The sequence below is a fragment of the Oncorhynchus mykiss genome, chromosome 6 (genome assembly GCF_013265735.2).
Source record: "Oncorhynchus mykiss isolate Arlee chromosome 6, USDA_OmykA_1.1, whole genome shotgun sequence".
Lineage (NCBI taxonomy): Eukaryota > Metazoa > Chordata > Actinopteri > Salmoniformes > Salmonidae > Oncorhynchus > Oncorhynchus mykiss.
This window is the reverse complement of record NC_048570.1, coordinates 29871250-29888950: the sequence shown is the minus strand read 5'-3', so window position 1 is coordinate 29888950 and position 17701 is coordinate 29871250. Positions and strand designations below refer to the sequence as shown.

The 17701-nt window shown below is 40.7% G+C and overlaps 2 protein-coding genes across 6 annotated transcripts in view; both read right to left on the bottom strand.

Moving 5' to 3' along the window:
* Positions 1-4595, bottom strand: part of LOC110525702 (membrane-associated phosphatidylinositol transfer protein 2) — a 78892-nt gene extending 74297 nt beyond the window's left edge. For all 5 annotated transcript variants that reach the window (XM_036979803.1, XM_036979807.1, XM_036979805.1 and 2 more), the window contains exon 1: positions 3976-4595. The gene's annotated coding sequence lies outside the window, so the exon portion shown is untranslated. The remainder of the gene's footprint in view (positions 1-3975) is intronic.
* Positions 4596-8299: 3704 nt separating this feature from the next.
* On the bottom strand, positions 8300-16971 carry LOC110525701 (cyclin-dependent kinase 2-associated protein 1). The gene is made up of 4 exons (XM_021606068.2): positions 16803-16971; positions 16031-16128; positions 14872-14998; positions 8300-9250 (listed from the first exon to the last, which is right to left on the bottom strand). The coding sequence occupies exons 1-4, from the start codon at positions 16867-16869 to the stop codon at positions 9183-9185; spliced, it is 360 nt and encodes a 119-aa protein (XP_021461743.1). The 5' UTR covers positions 16870-16971; the 3' UTR covers positions 8300-9182.
* Between the last annotated feature and the right edge of the window lie 730 nt (positions 16972-17701).

The following is a 17701-nucleotide window of genomic DNA, read 5'->3' as shown; positions in this document are numbered from 1 at the left end:
AATTAATCAGACCCTTTGCTATGAGACTTAAAATTGAGCTCAGGTGCATCCCGTTTCCATTGATCAAACTTGAGTTGTTTCTACAACTTTACTCTAGTCCACCTGGGGTAATACCAATTTATTGGACATGATTTGGAAAGGCACACCTGTCTATATAAGTTCCCACAGTTGACAGTGCATGTCAGAGCAAAAACACAGTCATGAGGTCGAAGGAATTGTCTGTAGAGCTCCGAGACAGGATTGAGTCAAGGCACAGCTCTAGGGAAGGATACCAAAACATTTCTGCAGCATTGAAGGTCCCCAAGAAGACAGTGGCCTCCATTATTCTTAAATGGAAGAAGTTTAGAACCACCAAGCTGGCCACCAGGCCAAAAACCATCAAGCACTATGATGAAACTGGCTCTCATGAGGGCCGCCACAGGAAAGGAAGACCCAGAGTTACCTCTGCTGCAGAGGATAAGTTCATTATAGTTATCAGCCTCAGAAATTGCAGTCCAAATAAATGCTTCACAGAGTTCAAGTAACAGACACATCTCAACATCAACTGTTCCAAGGAGCCTGCGTGAGTCAGGCATTCCTGGTCGAATTGCTGCAAAGAAACCACTACGAAAGGACACCAATAAGAAGAAGAGACTTGCTTGGTCCAAGAAACACGAGCAATGGACATTAGGCCAGTGGAAATCTGTTCTTTGGTCTGATGAGTCCAAATTTGAGATTTTTGGTTCAGCAGAGTAGGTGAATGGATGATCGCCACGTGTGTGGTTCCCACCGTGATGCATGGATGAGGTGTGATGGTGCTTTGCTGGTGACACTGATGATTTATTTCAAATTCAAGGCACACTTAACCAGCATGGCTAACAGAGCATTCCACAGCAATACGCCATCCCATCTGGTTTGCGCTTAGTGGGACTATCATTTGTTTTTCAACAGGACAATGACCCAACACACCTCCAGGATGTGTAAGGGCTATTTGACCAAGGAGAGTGATGGAGTGCTGCATCAGATGACCTGGCCTCCACAATCAACCGACCTCAACCCAATTCAGATGGTTTGGGATGAGTTGGACCGTATAGTAAAGGAAAAGCAGCCAACAAGTGCTCAGCATATGTGGGAACTCCTTCAAGACTGTTGGAAAAGCATTCCATGTGAAGCTGGTTGAGAGAATGCCAGGAGTGTGCAAAGCTGTCATCAAGGCAAAGGCAAACTTTGAATAATCTAAAATCTATTTTGATTTGTTTAACCCTTTTTGGTTACTACATGATTCCATATGTACTATTTCTTCATTTTGCTGTCTTCACTATTATTCTACAATGTAGAAAATAGTAAAAATAAAGAAAACCCCCTGAATGAGTAGGTGTGTCAAAAACTTAACTGGTACTGTATGTGCAGTACTGTACTGTATGGACAAGATCACGATCTGGCACCTGACTGTTTATGTACATCACAGCACACCACAGCACTAGAGGTTCCTGTCCTCTCCCCTGGCTGAGGTTTGGCAGGCTGGAGCATGAATGTGGTCCATCATATAACAGCCCAATACCACAGCAGACACCAGATGCTGTAGAGCAGGTATTCCCTAACTGTGGTATGCCAAATAAAATGTGATTCACACACACACACACACATATATATATTTATCTTCACATTTTCAAACTATGCAGTACTATACAAACTATGTAGAACTGCTGGTAGTAGCAGTACTGCCAGTAGAGCTGGTATGTGTCTCTATAGACGCAGGCCTTACTTTTGTAACCCTTTATCAATTTTAGAGCAAACGGAAAGAGCAGCAGCTACGTTTGGCTACATACGTACCGTTAGTGGAATTCCCACGAGAGAGTAACGGTTAATGTGGTTGGATGTTAATTATTCGACTAGGCTACCTGTATTTGACATCGTGTTGCTATTTCGCTGAATTTTTATTTTTGGCAGTGATACGAGGCTACTCAGCATTGTGTCAGCAACTGTTCACCCACACAAAGCCATACACGTGGTCTGCGGTTGTGAGGCTGGTTGGACCTACAGCCAAATGCTCTAAAACAACGTTGGAAGCGGCTTATGGTAGAGAAATTGGTATTCAATTCTCTGGCAACAGCTCTGGTGGACATTCCTGCAGTCAGCATGTCAACTGCACACTCCCTCAAAACTTGAGACATCTGTGGCATTGTGTTGTGTGACAAAACTGTACAATTTAGTGGCCTTTTGTTGTCCCCAGCAAAAGGTACACCTGTGTAATGATCTTGCTTTTTAAATCAGCTTCTTGATATGCCACACCTCTCCTGAATGTTTTGGCATTTTACATCCAAAAAGTAACTTTGATTACTTCTACCATGGGCAAATATGTATGGAAAGTTTTGTTCTAATCAAAAATGGGTGCAGTCAGAAAGTGACTTAAATCCAATGGAACAACCCCTTATGCATTTTTAATCCTTCTTTTCTGGCAATAAACATGCAATGTTGACGTCATTGAGGAGGACGTCCGCTCTATCAGTGTGTTGAAGCTGTGTGGCTTGAGAGACGACATGTTGCCCTTTGCACAAGCCTGGAGGGTCTTCACAACCTGCTACAGTAGGGGGGTTCAGCTACTTTGTCAACAAAATAAAGGGAAACGTGCGCCTTTTGGCCCGACAATCATACATTCCCTGAAAGAATGTGCATGCTTTCAGTATGGTACCACTGGGAGAAGGGGCAACCTTGGGTACAGTGCCCCTGTGGTAGAGCGGACACCCATCAGAACAGTGGCATTGCATCAAGTCTGCCCTTCAGTGCAGAACCATCATCAGGGCAGCAGTGGCCACAGCCCCCTTTCAGCACTGGAGAATGAGTCACCCTGTAGAGTGGGGAGTGCACCTCACCATGGAAGCCCACAGAACCTAACCAAACTGACAGCTGCATGAAGAGACATGGTCAGGAGTTCACAATATAGTACTAACAAAAATTGATGGATAGCACATCACTCTTCAGTTTGGCAGACTAATCAAGCGAAACAAACATGCAGGTGATGCTGCAGTCAGGGCTTAATAATTCAAATTATTAAAAAGACTGATGAGAGACCATTACAAAATCTGGATGAAAAACACAAGATCACTCTAAGAGGTTACCATGTATAACTGATCTAATCAATATCATTATTTCCTGGCAAAACGGGTATAATTGCAGCAAATTCACTTAGGGCCCCCAAAAGGCTCAGGCCGGCTCAGACTGCATGTGTGGGTATGGATGTGGGTAAATAGACCCACAGCGGCCCCTCAGGATGAGTTCAATTTTTTTGTGGCCCAAAGTTGCCCATCCCTGTTCTAGAGATAAGCATGGTTTGGGCTAAGTTATGCATGTGTCTGATGAATTAGAAATGAATCCATAGCTGCAGATTCTCAAGACATTAAAGGTAGTGTTCGGATTTTATTTCCACCTCGCATGTGCAACATGTTACACAATCTTCAGATGATAACAAGCACCACTACAAGTGACAGGCTGAGGCAACAATGAAACCATTCCCCAAACCAATGCGTCTCTTTTCAACAAATCCAGAGTAGTTCATTAGTTCTCTCGTGCATTAATTGATCTCTTTAGTGTGCTGATGAAGACATTGTTGATAGTGACTTGTTGACTGCCTTTCTTGGATGTGATAGCCGTTTCTCAGGCTCCCTCTCCGGAATCAAACCCCGATTCCCCGTTACCGCATCGCATCATTCACCTACTAGACATATACTTACATCTGATCATGAGCTATGATGGAAACATAGTTAACATTTAATTTGCAATTGGATATTGAATTGCTGTTCTGTTAGGGGAAAGGACTGACATTGTTCCTAGATTATCAGTGTGATCCAAAGTAAACCCACCATCTTTACACCAAGTCAGTTACCTAGCAACATCACGGCATTTTATTCACAAATTAATGGATTGCAATGCTCAACGCATACCCTGGATAAAAAGGATGCACACCAGTACGCTGAAATAGAATACTATAGTACTCACCCAAAATCAAAGTTCATTGGCCCATTCCCTCTGTTTTTCAAGAGCGCGTGCTTATTCCTCTACTCAGCAGACATAGAAATACAATACAGGGTGGCATTTAATACCAGCTTGAAATGTTACAATGTAGCCCACAATTAATTGAGACCGTTTCCTTTCCTTTGTCTTGAGGCCGTTTGATAGTTTAACGACTTCATGTAAAACAGGAATTAGGGACAACTCATCATCAGTCTCGAGCTGCATCCAAGTCCTCACATTTCCTTGACCAAATAACTACGGTGGCCCTAAGCTTTATGGTAGTACACCGACGGAAAAACCATGTACTGAACGTCCTTGACTTCACTGTATCCAATAGTAATTCACACACGAGTTGCCTTCTGCCTTCATTTCAGTTCCCCCTCAAGCGAAAGAGACGCTCAGATAGTGCAGCGGATTCAAACACTGGTAAAAGAGAAGTTCGTATTTCCTCCTGAATCAAGAGTATATGGTGAAGAGACTCGCCATCCTGAGCTTCGGAGAGCCGTCTAATCTTGTTCGCTATTCGTGAACCACAGCTATGCATTTGCTTCCCTCTCGCGCTCAGGTCAAATGGAATGCGCCTCCTGTTGGCCAAATGATCGTGCACAACCTATTTCCGCAAACAGAGCAATATGATGCATTCTTATGAAAGGATAAAGTGACGTCAAGGAAAAATTCAGGTTGTGCATATGACAGTGGTAATGCTATAGCTGGACTCATACAATCAACCTGGACTCATAACATAGTAAATGTGAATCTGTCTCCACCATTTTGCATGTGTTACGTTTCATATGGTATGTATTAATTTGTGGACGTCCATCATATATTTCAAATGAAACGTTACGAATTTCAATTAGTACAAATTTGCTATACAAATTAAGTGACATGTTACGAATTTCAATGTCGTGTTGTTAATTGGCTAACGGTTACATTAGCTAGGCTTTTTAAAGATGTATTTCTTTGAGTCTCTCTCAAGTCATGGTTTGAAAAGTTTTGAAATCCCAGTGTCAAGTTTGCTGTGCTTTCGAGGCTTTTTACAGTCTGTGGCTCAAGGAAACTGTGCGGACACCGCGATCTGAGCTATCTGATTGGCCATCGTTAACCTGTAGGTGCACCTGATTTGCTCTCTGGGCTTGCCGGGTAGGCTGAGTACAAGCTTCAGACACATTAAATGGTTCAAAATAGGAAGAATTTGCCTTCCCGGGACTCGGGCTGCTGAATCAAGTGCATCTCCCGTAATGCGCGGAAAGAATGAAAAGCAATAGGAACGCAAGGCTTTATCGTTATGTTTGGTGATCGGAATGCCTTGAAGATCGACCGGCTGGTGATCACTTGAGTCCAGGTTGATTGTATAAAGCAACGTCAAGGAAATGTGAGGACTTGTGGCATTGTTTGTAGACAGACCTTTATATACAGTAGCAGTCAAAAGTTTGGACACACATACTCACTACAGGGTTTTTCTTAATTCGAACTATTTTCTACATTGTAGAATAATAGTGGAGACATCACAATTATGAAATAACACATTTGGAATCATGTACTAACCAAAAAAATGTTAAACAAATCAAAATATATTTAGTATTTGAGATTCTTCAAAGTAGCCACCCTTTGCCTTGATGACAGCTTTGCACATGTTGGCATTCTCTCAACCAGCTTCATGGGGTAGTCACCTGGAATGCATTTCAATGAACCAGTGTGCCTAATTAAAAGTTAATTTGTGGAATTTCTTTCATTCTTAGTGCGTTTGAGACAATTAGTTGTGTTGTGACAAGGTAGGGGTGGTATACAGAAGATAGATGTATTTTGTAAAAGACCAAGTCCATATTATGGCAAGAACGTCTCAAATAAGCAAAAAAGAAATGACAGTCCATCATTACTTTAAGACATGAAGGTCAGACAATCTGGAAAATATCAAGAACTTTGTTTCTTCAAGTGCAATCTCAAAAATCATCAAGCTCTATGTTAAAACTGGCTCTCATGAGGACCGCCACAGGAAAGGATGACCCAGAGTTACCGGCGCTGCAGAGGATATGTTCATTAGAGTTACCAGCCTCATAAATTGCAGCTCAAATATTTGCTTCACAGAGTTCAAGTAACAGACACATCTCAACATCAACTGTTCAGAGGAGACTGCGTGACTCAGGACTTTGTGGTCGAATTGCTGCAAAGAAACCACTACTAAAGGACAGCAATAATAAGAAGAGACTTGCTTGGGCCAAGAAACACGAGCAATGGACATTAGACCGGTGGAAATCTGTCCCTTTGGTCTGATGAGTCCAAATTTGAGATTTTTGATTCCAGCCACCGTGTCTTTGTGAGACGCAGAGTAGGTGAACAGATGACGCTGCATGTGTGGAAAAGCATTCCAGGTGAAGCTGGTTGAGAGAATGCCAAGCGTGTGCAAAGCTGTCATCAAGGTAAAGGGTGGCTACTTTGAAGAATCTAAAATATATGCTTGGTCAACATCTGGAATGTGCATTGTAGTCTTCATCAGGACCAGGCTGCTCTGTTGTCCATTATGTGAGAGATAATGCCTATTACTACTATTTATACATTCATCACACATTCACAAAAACACTAGATAGATCTACTTCCCTCACAGACCAAAGTTTGATTGTGAATAGGTCAACAAATTCTAGCATATGGAGGGTGATGTCTTACTGTTTTCCCAAACAGATCCTGTTTACCATTTGATTATGCTCTATAAAATATGTTTAAGGGGCAAATGGAAATCATGTCAGTTCACTGAGGCACAGATAGAACAATGAGACAGATATTTCACCAGATGTGTAAATGTGAAGCATCCGGGTGGCGTTTCCACTCACTACCAAATATGGTGATGAGAGGAAGCCCAGTGGAAAAAATGGGGCGAGATTATTTTTGGCCAACATTCTGCACCTTTTCTCATCGATGGAATACTTTTCTTTCTGTTTCCAAAACTAGAATCTGTAACAAGCCGAGTAGACTTTACCCTTTGCCAAAGTTTCAAAAATCGTTTATTGCACACGTGCACCACATAGAGTAGCCCTAAGGGAAATATGCAAATAAATGTCAGCATGCGCCAATAGGCTCTCACTAGCTCGTGTTTGGTTCTACCAACCTCCTTGCTTGTTCGGCCCACTATGATACATTTGCTCCAGTTAGAAACGACAGGCTCTGGTCTATCTTGGGTTAGTTATACAAATCTTTTACTGAGGTGTTGGTCCGTCTGACTCCAGGTGGTGGCGATAGTGCGCAACAGTATGGAGCCAATTTCACGCCATATGTATTGAATTTAAAATAAAATAAATCGTAAACATGAAAAATAAAGTTGAAAATGCAAACAGTATATTTTCGAGTAAGGGTGAAATAATGGATGTTGAAATCACGAGCATCCTTAATTTAATTGGGCCAATTAGATTATTTTTATATAGTTTTCTCTCTATGTATCTGAAATGGAGCGCAGTTTATAACAGTAGTATTTTGCATTGAAGCGTATAGGCTACCACTAAGTAGGCCTACTGTATTTTTTTGAGTAGACAATATTTCAGAATTAGCAAGGAAGTTTTAGGTTAGGGAGAAAGTAAATGCAAAACATTATTGAATTCAAATTATCTGTTTACATGTCGACAACACTTAGCAATTGTTTGTGTTTCAGAAACCGTCAGATCTGCCAACACCTCCAAAGACATTTGATCAAGTTCGCCATTGATATTTCTTTTAGATATAGGCCTACAGTCTTGGCCTAATTCCAATACTTCCAAAGTATACAGCAAATACAGTATTAGTTCATGATGACCATAACACAGCCAATCTTACATATGGAAAACAAGGAGAAACCTAGCAGTATCCTTCCTCAGCCATGGGCATCTGATGTATGGGGTTATTTTATGTCCCCCATAAATTGTACCATTTAGGAGGTATCATAATCTGTCAAATTTGTATTTCTCATATTCATAATTTAGTGTCATCAAACCAGATCTGTGGACACAAACCGGAAAAGAGCTCAGGAGATAATGAGCGAGAATCTTGAGGTCACCTACAAGGGAGAAGAGCGTGACTTTCTGAAAAATGAGTCAATACAAAGGTAACAAGATGAGGAAAAAGGCAACAGAAGTTTGAGAAGACTGCTCAAAGAGGTACTGTTGGCAGATTCCAAACCAAGGGATGAAAAGGCTTTTTAAAATTTTACCAGGTAAAAGGATGCATGAACAAAATTCAGACTGATCAACAAATGTCCTACCTCATTGTGATCTGTGTTGTAAAGAAAGAGCACCTATTGAAATCAATTATATTGTTATCAATCTGTCTAAGAGAGGAATGATGTCAGTATTTTCAATCATTTTAATGGAAATACGTTGTATTACACTGGGCAATAAATACAAAGATGCAAACAATGACTTTAGTACAATAGTTTATCCATAATGTGGTGTGTTTAAGTGTGGTTGGAACTATTCCTTTTGTACATACACTTGAAAGCAACGCTATTGTATTGGGTTGCACAACAATTGTCCGTGGGAAGCCAGACTTCTTGTGCCGGTGGACAGGACTGTTGGTCATTTGGGGGTCTCAAAATACCCCCGCCATATTTACCAACAGTCCTGCCCACCGACACAGTAACATGAAATGGATAACTTCTGGCTTCCCACAGACTGTTTTTGTGCAACCAAATACAATTGAAAGCAACGCTAGTGTATGTAAATACATGTTAAAACACCTATCCCTTTTGCTGTAACTCGTGCTTAAATATGTTTAAAAGATGCTATAGCCACTATAGTAAAAATATACTGTAACTATTATAGTATATGTTATATTTACTATAGTAATAGTTAGTAGCTACTAAGTATATTAGCTATAGGTAGAACCCATCCATTGTCAAAATGCCCTACACTCACATAAAATCCATGCACGTTTCATTAAATGATAGGGGCATTGCTACATAGCATGCATTTTGTTTGTTCTCATTTTTTTTTTTATTCATACAATATTGAAATTAGGCATTTCCAAGGGGAGCACAAATAAAACCAGGAAATTCATGTCAAGTACAGCTCATAGGTCACTTTTTTGGTCAAAGCCCAATGTGCCATCGCAGTTAAAAAATAAAGTAAAAGTTTTGTTTTTATTGGTCCAATAAAAGTATTGACTAAGAGCTTCGTCTTGTAGATCTTCAGTCTGGAGAGTTGGTCCAATTCAATAACATTGCACTTTGCCTGTTAGGATCTTGCATTTCTCTCTGTTTCTGCCAAGCATTCACGTACAAGCCCCCTGGCATGAATGATACCTTCAAATAAAAAACAATAGAAAAGGTAAAAACACAATTAACAGCTTGAGTCCATGAAACATCAAATTATAACTTTACAGAACCCAATGGTGCATTGTAAGATTCCACAAGGTAAGCACAAGCTCTCGAAAACCAAAGGGGGGGGCATACAGCCCTCCCTAGGGTTCTCAGTCAAACATATATGGACCACAGCTGGGCCAATATGTGTTAGTCCTGAAGCTCTGTTTTAATGTTTAGAAATGTTAACCCCTGCTTGCGATATGGTTATGGACACCTTTGAAACTTTAACATCACAGAGAAAAGAGAAAATACACTTACTGTACTCCTTTTTAAAACCGATTCCCACAGGTATTTTGTGCGACACTTCATAAGCTAATGAAAACTCAAGAGGGACCAAAAAAAAAGGCTTAAAGTTGTTACACCAAAAATATCAGTGGGAATATGTAGTAAATGAGCTAACACTAAGTATACCTCTCTACTGGTTACCTTTAAGGACCTGGATTTGTCTTAAGCATTGATTTGGGGAAAACTTTGCCACAGATGGAAATCACTGGCATATTTGACTTCACCCTTTATTGTGATATGCAAAGTTTTGGCATCTTCCATAAATTGCGGCTGCGAATCCGACAGAAATAATTAGAAGATGAAGCTCCGGTAATATGGATAACTATTGACAGATAGCTCATATGCATTTTTCCACATTGTAACGGTCCAAACTTGTGGTCGGTAGGCTGCTGGCAGGCTTCAGCCGCAGTACAGCAATGCCAAGTCAGCACGAGCTCATGGTTCTCAAAGGGGAAGTGAAATGACAGGCTACAATGACTTTGCTCATGAATACCACAAATTACATGTAACTATAATTCCTAGAATTCTATTTCACAGGTGACTTTTCATTATCTTATTGTGTTTTCTAGCCAACTTTACACCAATCAAAGCAGTGGAGAGTGTAGTGAAGCAAAACTTTAGTGGTCAAAACCATTCATTTTGGCGTGACGGGGGGAGCGAGTTTGCATTCATATTGCTATCATATCACACAATTATACCATTTATAAAATGGTCATATACAGTACCAGTCAAAAGTTTGGACACACCTACTCATTCAAGGGTTCTTCTTTATTTTTTACTTTTTTTCTACATTGTAGAATAAATAGTCCTCTCCTTCCAGTTCTCTGCTGCCAATGACTTTAACGAACTACAAAAATCTTTGAAAATGGAAACACTTCTCCCTCACTAGCTTTAAGCACCAATGCTCACATTGTATATAGACTTATTTTTCTACTGTATTATTGACTAAATGTTTGTTTTACTCCATGTGTAACTCTGTGTTGTTGTATGTGTCGATCTGCTTTGCTTTATCTTGGCCAGGTCGCAATTGTAAATGAGAACTTGTTCTCAACTTGCCTACCTGGTTAAATAAAGGTGTAAATAAAGACCTCAACTATGAAATAACACATATGGAATCATGTAACCAAAAATGCTCTCAACCAACTTCACCTGGAATGCTTTTCCAACAGTCTTGAAGGAGTTCCCACATATGCTGAGCACTTGTTGACTGCTTTGCCTTCACTCTGCAGTCCAACTCATCCCAAACCATCTCATTTGGATTGAGGTCGGGTGATTGTGGAGGCCAGGTCATCCGATGCAGCACTCCATCACTTTCATTCTTGGTCAAATAGCCCTTACACGGCCTGAATGTGTGTTGGGTCATTGTCTTGTTGAAAAACAAATGATAGTCCCACTAAGCCCAAACCAGATGGGATGGCGTATCACTGCAGAATGGTGTGGGAGCCATGCTGGTTAAGTGTGCCTTGAATTATAAATAAATCACTGACAGTGTCACCTATTGTTCACCTAATACCTTTTTTTGCACTATTGGTTAGAGCCTGTAAGTAAGCATTTCACTGTAAGGTGAACAACACCTGTTGTATTCGGCGCACGTGACAAATAAAACATTGATTTGACCAGAAAAGCACCCCCACAGCATCACACCTCCTCCATACTTCACGATGGAAACCACACATGCGTGGAGATCATCCTTTCACCTACTCTGCGTCTCACAAAGACATGGCGGTTGGGACCAAATATCTCACATTTGGATTCATCAGACCAAAGGACAGATTTCCACTGGCCAGATGTCCATTGTTCGTGTTTCTTGGCCCAAGCAAGTCTCTTCTTCTTATTAGTGTCTTTAAGTAGTGCTTTCTTTGCAGCTATTCTAACAGTTGATGTTGAGATGTGTCTGTTACTTGAGCTCTGAAGCATTTATTTGGGCTGGGACATCTGAGGCTGGTAACTAATGAACTTATCCTCTGCAGCAGAGGTAACTCTGCATCTTCCTTTCCTGTGGCGGTCCTCATGAGAGCCAGTTTCATCATAGCGCCTGATGGATTTTGCGACTGCACTTGAAGAAACTTTCAAAGTTCTTGAAATTTTCCGGATTGACTGACCTTCATATCTTAAAGTAACGATAGACTGTCGTTTCTCTTTGCTTATTTGAGCTGTTCTTTACATAATATGGACTTGGTCTTTTACCAAATAGGGTTATCTTCTGTATACCACCCCTGCCTTGTCACAACACAACTGATTGGCTCAAAAGCATTAAGAAGTAAAGAAATTCCACAAATTACTATTAATAAGGCACACTGGTTAATTGAATTGCATTCCAGGTGTCTATCTCATGTAGCTAGCTGGTTAAGAGAATGCCAAGAGTGTGCAAAACTGTCATCAAGGCAAAGGGTGGCTACTTGGAAGAATCTCAAATATATTTTGATTTGTTCAACACTTTTTTTGGTTACTACATGATTCAATGTGTAATTTCATAGTTTATGTTTTCACGATTATTCTACAATGCAGAAAATAGTAAAAAAATAAAGAAAAACCCTGGAATGAGTGTGTCCAAACTTTTGACTAGTACTTTGAAATTGTAGTAAATTTAAATCAAAATCAACAGAAATTCCTTATTTACATAAGTATTCAAACCCTTTGCTATGAGACTTGAAATTGAACTCAGGTGCATCCTGTTTCCATCAAACATCCTTGATGTTTATACAACTTGATTGGAGTCCACCTGTGGTAAATTCAATTTATTGGACATGATTTGGAATGGCACACACCAGTCTATATAAAGGTCCCACAGTTGACAGTGCATGTCAGAGCAAAAAACAATCCCTGATGTTGAAGGAATTGTCCGTAGAGCTCCGAGACATGATTGTGTCGAGGCACAGATCTGGGGAAGGGTACCAAAAATGTCTGCAGCATTGAAGGTCCCCAAGAACACAGAGGCCTCCATTATTAAATGGAAGAAGTTTGGAACTACCAATAATCTTCCTACACCTGGCCACCCAGCCAAACTGAGCAAAAGGGGGAGAAGGGCCTTGGTCAGGGAGGTGACCAAGAACCAGATGGTCACTCTGACAGAGCTCTAGAGTTCCTCTGTGGAGATGAGAGAACCTTCCAGTAGAACAACCATATCTGCAGCACTCCAGCAATCAGGCCTTTATGATAGTGGCCAGACGGAAGCCACTCCTCAGTAAAAGGCACATGACAGCGTGCTTGGAGTTTGCCAAAAGGCACCTAAAGACTCTCAGACCATGAGAAACAAGATTCTCTGGTCTGATGAAACCAAGATTGAACTATTTTTTGGCCTGAATGTCAAGCGTCACATCTGGAAGACACCTGGCACCATCCCTACAGTAAAGCATGGTGGTGGCAGCATCATGATGTGGGGATGTTTTTTGGCGGCAGGGACTGGGAGACTAGTTAGGATCGAGGCAAAGATGTACGGAGCAAAGTACAGAGAGATCATTGATGAAAACCTGCTCCAGAGCGCTCAGGACCTCAGACTGGGGCAAAGGTTCACCTTCAACAGGAAAACGACCCTAAGCACACAGCCAAGACAACGAGGAGTGGCTTCGGGACACGTCTCTGAATGTCCTTGAGTGGCCCTGCCAGAGCCCAGATTTGAACCCAATTGAACAACTCTGGAGAGACCTGAAAATAGCTCTACAGCAACGCTCCCCATCCAACGGGACAGAGATTAACAGGATCTGCAGAGAAGAATGGGAGAAACTCCCCAAGCTTGTAGTGTCATACCCAAGAAGACTATGCTGTAATCACTGCCAAAGTTGATTCAACAAAGTACTGAGTAAAGGGTCTGAATACTTACGTAAATGTAATAACAGTTTTTTTTAAATTTGCCCAAAAAATGTAAAACTTGTTTTTGCTTTGACATTATGGGGTATTATCTGTAGATTGATGAGGGGAAAAAACGATTTAATCAATTTTAGAATAAGGCTGTAACATAACAAAATGTGGAAAAAGTCAAGGGGATTGAATACTTTCCAAAGGCACTATCTATATATATCTATCGATAGATCGAGATATATATATATATATATATATATATATATATACACATAAAATTATAATTTTTACACAGGCTAGCTCAAAATGAAGTGAAAATTGACACATTATCCAATGCATTATTACAATTATTCCCCCCAATAAGTGGAGGTGCAAAAACATACGTTTTCTCCCCCTATTTTACTTTGCTCAATGGCTCAGGCGGCCAAGTGGACACTGTTTGGCTCAGTCGCAAAGAGGAATAACTTTGCAGTGGTTTCTGATTAATAAACAATGCCATGCTGGTGGGTGGTAACATTCAAATAAAACCCAGCCCTGAAACTAGATGGAGGTTGGAAATAATTTGTATTACACGTCATGGGAAAAGACCGCATTCACACGGATTTGCACGAAGTGGGCAGTTCGGATTTGTCACTTCAAGCTAGAGCGGTGATGATACCAGTATTGCAAAAAAAATTCTATGGCAAAAATTACAACATGAAGCAGACTAAACTATTTGAACCTTTAAAAACCTGCTGCATGTAATATATTGGAAAATAAATAAATGTGACTCTGGATGACAACATAATGATGTTCGTTTCCAACATTTGGCGTTTTCCTAAAGAAGTTTAATCCGCTTCATGCTTTGTTTCCTTGCCACGGCACTAAAGAGTATCGCAATACTGGTGTCGTCCCAGTCCTACTTCAAGCCCAAATATATCATACTTTTGACTAAAACGATGACTTACTTGACTTAAATAGTTGTGCAAATCATATGCTCTTTGGCGTTTAAAGCTGAGATCCGCATTTGTTGAAACATGGCCATTGGTCGCACCAGTCGCATTTGTTATTATTTTTGAAAACGGGGCAGAGGTGCATTCTGCATTGTGGTAAAAAATATATAATAAACATTTAAAAAAATCATAGTACATACTCTACTGTTCTACCATGCGTGCAATGGTGTGCAATGATGTCAGAGGGAGAAAAAACTATATTTGTTGTTTGAAGTAACGTCTTTGTTGATGTAATATCGCAAACGGATGTGGCAGTTTCAACGCTACAGATTACAACTTTAAGTTATTTTTGGATGATAATTAAGTTTAATTTTCAAAATGTCAAAAAAGTATTGCAAAAGTATTGCAAGCGAGGATATTGAACCATATTGCAAGCGCAGATTAACATTTTGACAGACCGTCTGGGCATTTCCACCGCATGGGCAGATAAATTTGTGAATGGACTAAGGCGCTAGCATTACAGTGCATGAATAGGCAAGCACATACCTCGCTTTAGTCTCTCCATGGCACTTTTGCTCCCAGCATAAGTTGGTCTTATCTCCTTCCCAAGCTCTTCAATAATGGATAGCAGTTCTGCATATTTACTCTGAGGCACTTGACTTCCACTTGAACTCTGATACAATGAAAGAATGGTTTGAAAATATAACAGTGTGACTTATGTCAATTACGTTAGTCACCAACATACACTCAGTGGCCAGTTTATTAGGTGCACAACCCCCGTTCATGAAAATAGTTCGCTCCTACAGACAGTTAGTCACGTGGACGTGGCTTGCTATATAAAGCAGGCAGGCAGGCATCCATCCAGTTACTGTTCGATTGAACGTTAGAATGGGCAAAACGAGTGACCTCAGAGATGGAATGTAGTATTTAAAAAAATGTTTACCTTTATTCAGGCACGACAGTGTCTAGGGTTTACCGAGAATGGTGCAACAAACCAAAAAAACATCCAGTCAGTGGCAGCCCTGTGGGTGAAAACCACTCGTTGATGAGAGGTTGAAGGAGAATGGCAAAAATCGTGCAAGCTAACAGGCGGGCCACAAACAGGCAAGTACCAGTGCAGTTCAACAGTGGTGTGCAGAACGGCATCTCAGAACGCACAACTCGTCAGTCCTGACCAAACCGGGTTCCACCACTATCAGCTAAAAAAAAAAAAAAGAGAAGCTGCTCCAGTGGGCACACAATCACCAACACTGGACAATATTGAGGAGTAGACAAACATTGCCTGGCCCGATGAATCCCAGGTTCCTGTTGAGTCATGCTGATGGCAGGATCAGGATTTGGCGTAAGCAGCATGAGTCCATGTCTCCATCCTGCCTGGTGTCAACGGTACAGGCTGGTGGCGTAATGGTGTGGGGAATGTTTTTCTGGCACACGTTAGGTCCCTTGATACCAATTGAGCAACAATTCCATGCCCAGAAGAATTCAGGCTGTTCTGGAGCCAAAGGGAGGTCCAACCCAGTACTAGATGTGTGTATATAATAACTGGCCACTGACTGTAAATGGTAACAGAAATATTCTATATGGAAATTCATGCTTTGTGCTGCAAAAAAAACATTTGGCAACGTTTAAAATGTGTGGTATAATCTATCACATTAGATAATGCATTGCTATCATCCAAAACATGTTTTACAATTTCAGTATTTACCTGTGAAAAGCTGAAAGATGGTGGTCCATAGTCATTCACTACTGGCCTGTAAGATTGCAGTGTTGATATGCTTGTTGAAGTAGAGTGAACAACAGCAACTGTTGGAGTGAAAAAACAAAAAGATATACAGTATACTATATGCCACATGCAATACATGCATGCATTAAATTAAATTGATTTGGAATTCATCATTTGAAATTGACCAGGAATAAGTGGCTGAAACGTTAGACTAGTTTTATTTATGGCATTGTTTCAATGAGTGTGTTGCATTACTTTTGTCCATTTTAACTTGACATACATGGAGACTAATGGAGGCTGTATGGGGGGGTGAGATGGAGATGCAATGAGGCTCAGAGAACACTGGGTGTCACCAAAGGGTCAAAGAACGGTCCACATCCAGATCAATCATTAGCCTTGGTGAAACAATCATGGAGGAAGCCGTACGGGTAGAATTAAGAAGCCAAAGTGATACATTTAATATACACTGTTACAGCATCCAACCTGACAGAAAATCCGACAATATAGTACGCATGTTCTGTTTAGGTAGACGAGTGAACAACCGAATTATAAACTTTACGGATGCACGAGAGGGAAAGGGTTTTATGATTAGTGATAATGGCGGATATGAATCAGCTCTCAGGATCTGACCCTATACATATAACTGGACAAAAACTACAGTCACGGGCTTCCCCCAGGTATTCATTACAACATCGAATTTTACAACCGACAAAACAGAGTCAAGACTAAACATTAACTGCAATTTCCTCCTCACCTTGGTTCACGGAAGTTCCGAGAACATGCTGATGGAGGTTGGGCTTGTAAGACATTCCTAAAGACATTATAAATTAAAGAACTAAAAATCGTCCTAAAATCCAATGAAGCGTCTCTGTCTCCCTCAGACACTTTTTGTTTACAGCAGAGCAGCACCGGCAAATATGGCCGTCACTTTATATTGACACCCACAATGCAATATATCCTCACAATAGCAAATACATGCTTATTTGACCCCAAAAACAACTTTCTTACGATAACTATTACAAAATTAATTTAAAAAAAGACACGTTTTATTAAATTATTTTTCTTTAAGCTTTTTGTTATGGTGTATTGGGTTATAGTTTTAAGGCAAAATATTTAAAAAAAAGTTAATGTCAAACTCAGATGACTGAATAAAAAAAATTGATGACTGACCATACAGCTCCTGTAGCCTGTGCCAGTAATACGGATAACGTAACTCAAAAAAATAGTGTAGTGTAGTGTAGTGTAGTGTAGTGTAGTGTAGTGTAACTGGGAAAGCAAGTCCCAAAATAGAAACGGAAACAGAAGATGAGAACAAATCATATTTGAAAGTAACATTTATCGTTATCAGATGAAAATATACACTGCTCAAAAAAATAATGGCGCCCTGAGCTCTTCACAGAGGAAAGCAGGTTCACACTGAGCACATGTGACAGACGTGACAGTCTGGAGACGCCGTGGAGAACGTTCTGCTGCCTGCAACATCCTCCAGCATGACCGGTTTGGCGGTGGGTCAGTCATGGTGTGGGGTGGCATTTCTTTGGGGGGCTGCACAGCCCTCCATGTGCTCGCCAGAGGTAGCCTGACTGCCATTAGGTACCGAAATGCTGGTGCTGGTGCGGTTGGCCCTGGGTTCCTCCTAATGCAAGACAATGC

Excerpts from the sequence above, each read along its gene's own strand:
- LOC110525701 (XM_021606068.2), bottom strand. The coding sequence starts at position 16,869 with ATGTCTTTAGGAATGTCTTACAAGCCCAACCTCCATCAGCATGTTCTC. Across the intron at positions 16,129-16,802 it reads CGGAACTTCCGTGAACCAAG|TTGCTGTTGTTCACTCTACT; the intron begins GTGAGGAGGAAA and ends TCACTCCAACAG. Across the intron at positions 9,251-14,871 it reads CATGGAGAGACTAAAGCGAG|GTATCATTCATGCCAGGGGG; the intron begins GTATGTGCTTGC and ends TTTTATTTGAAG.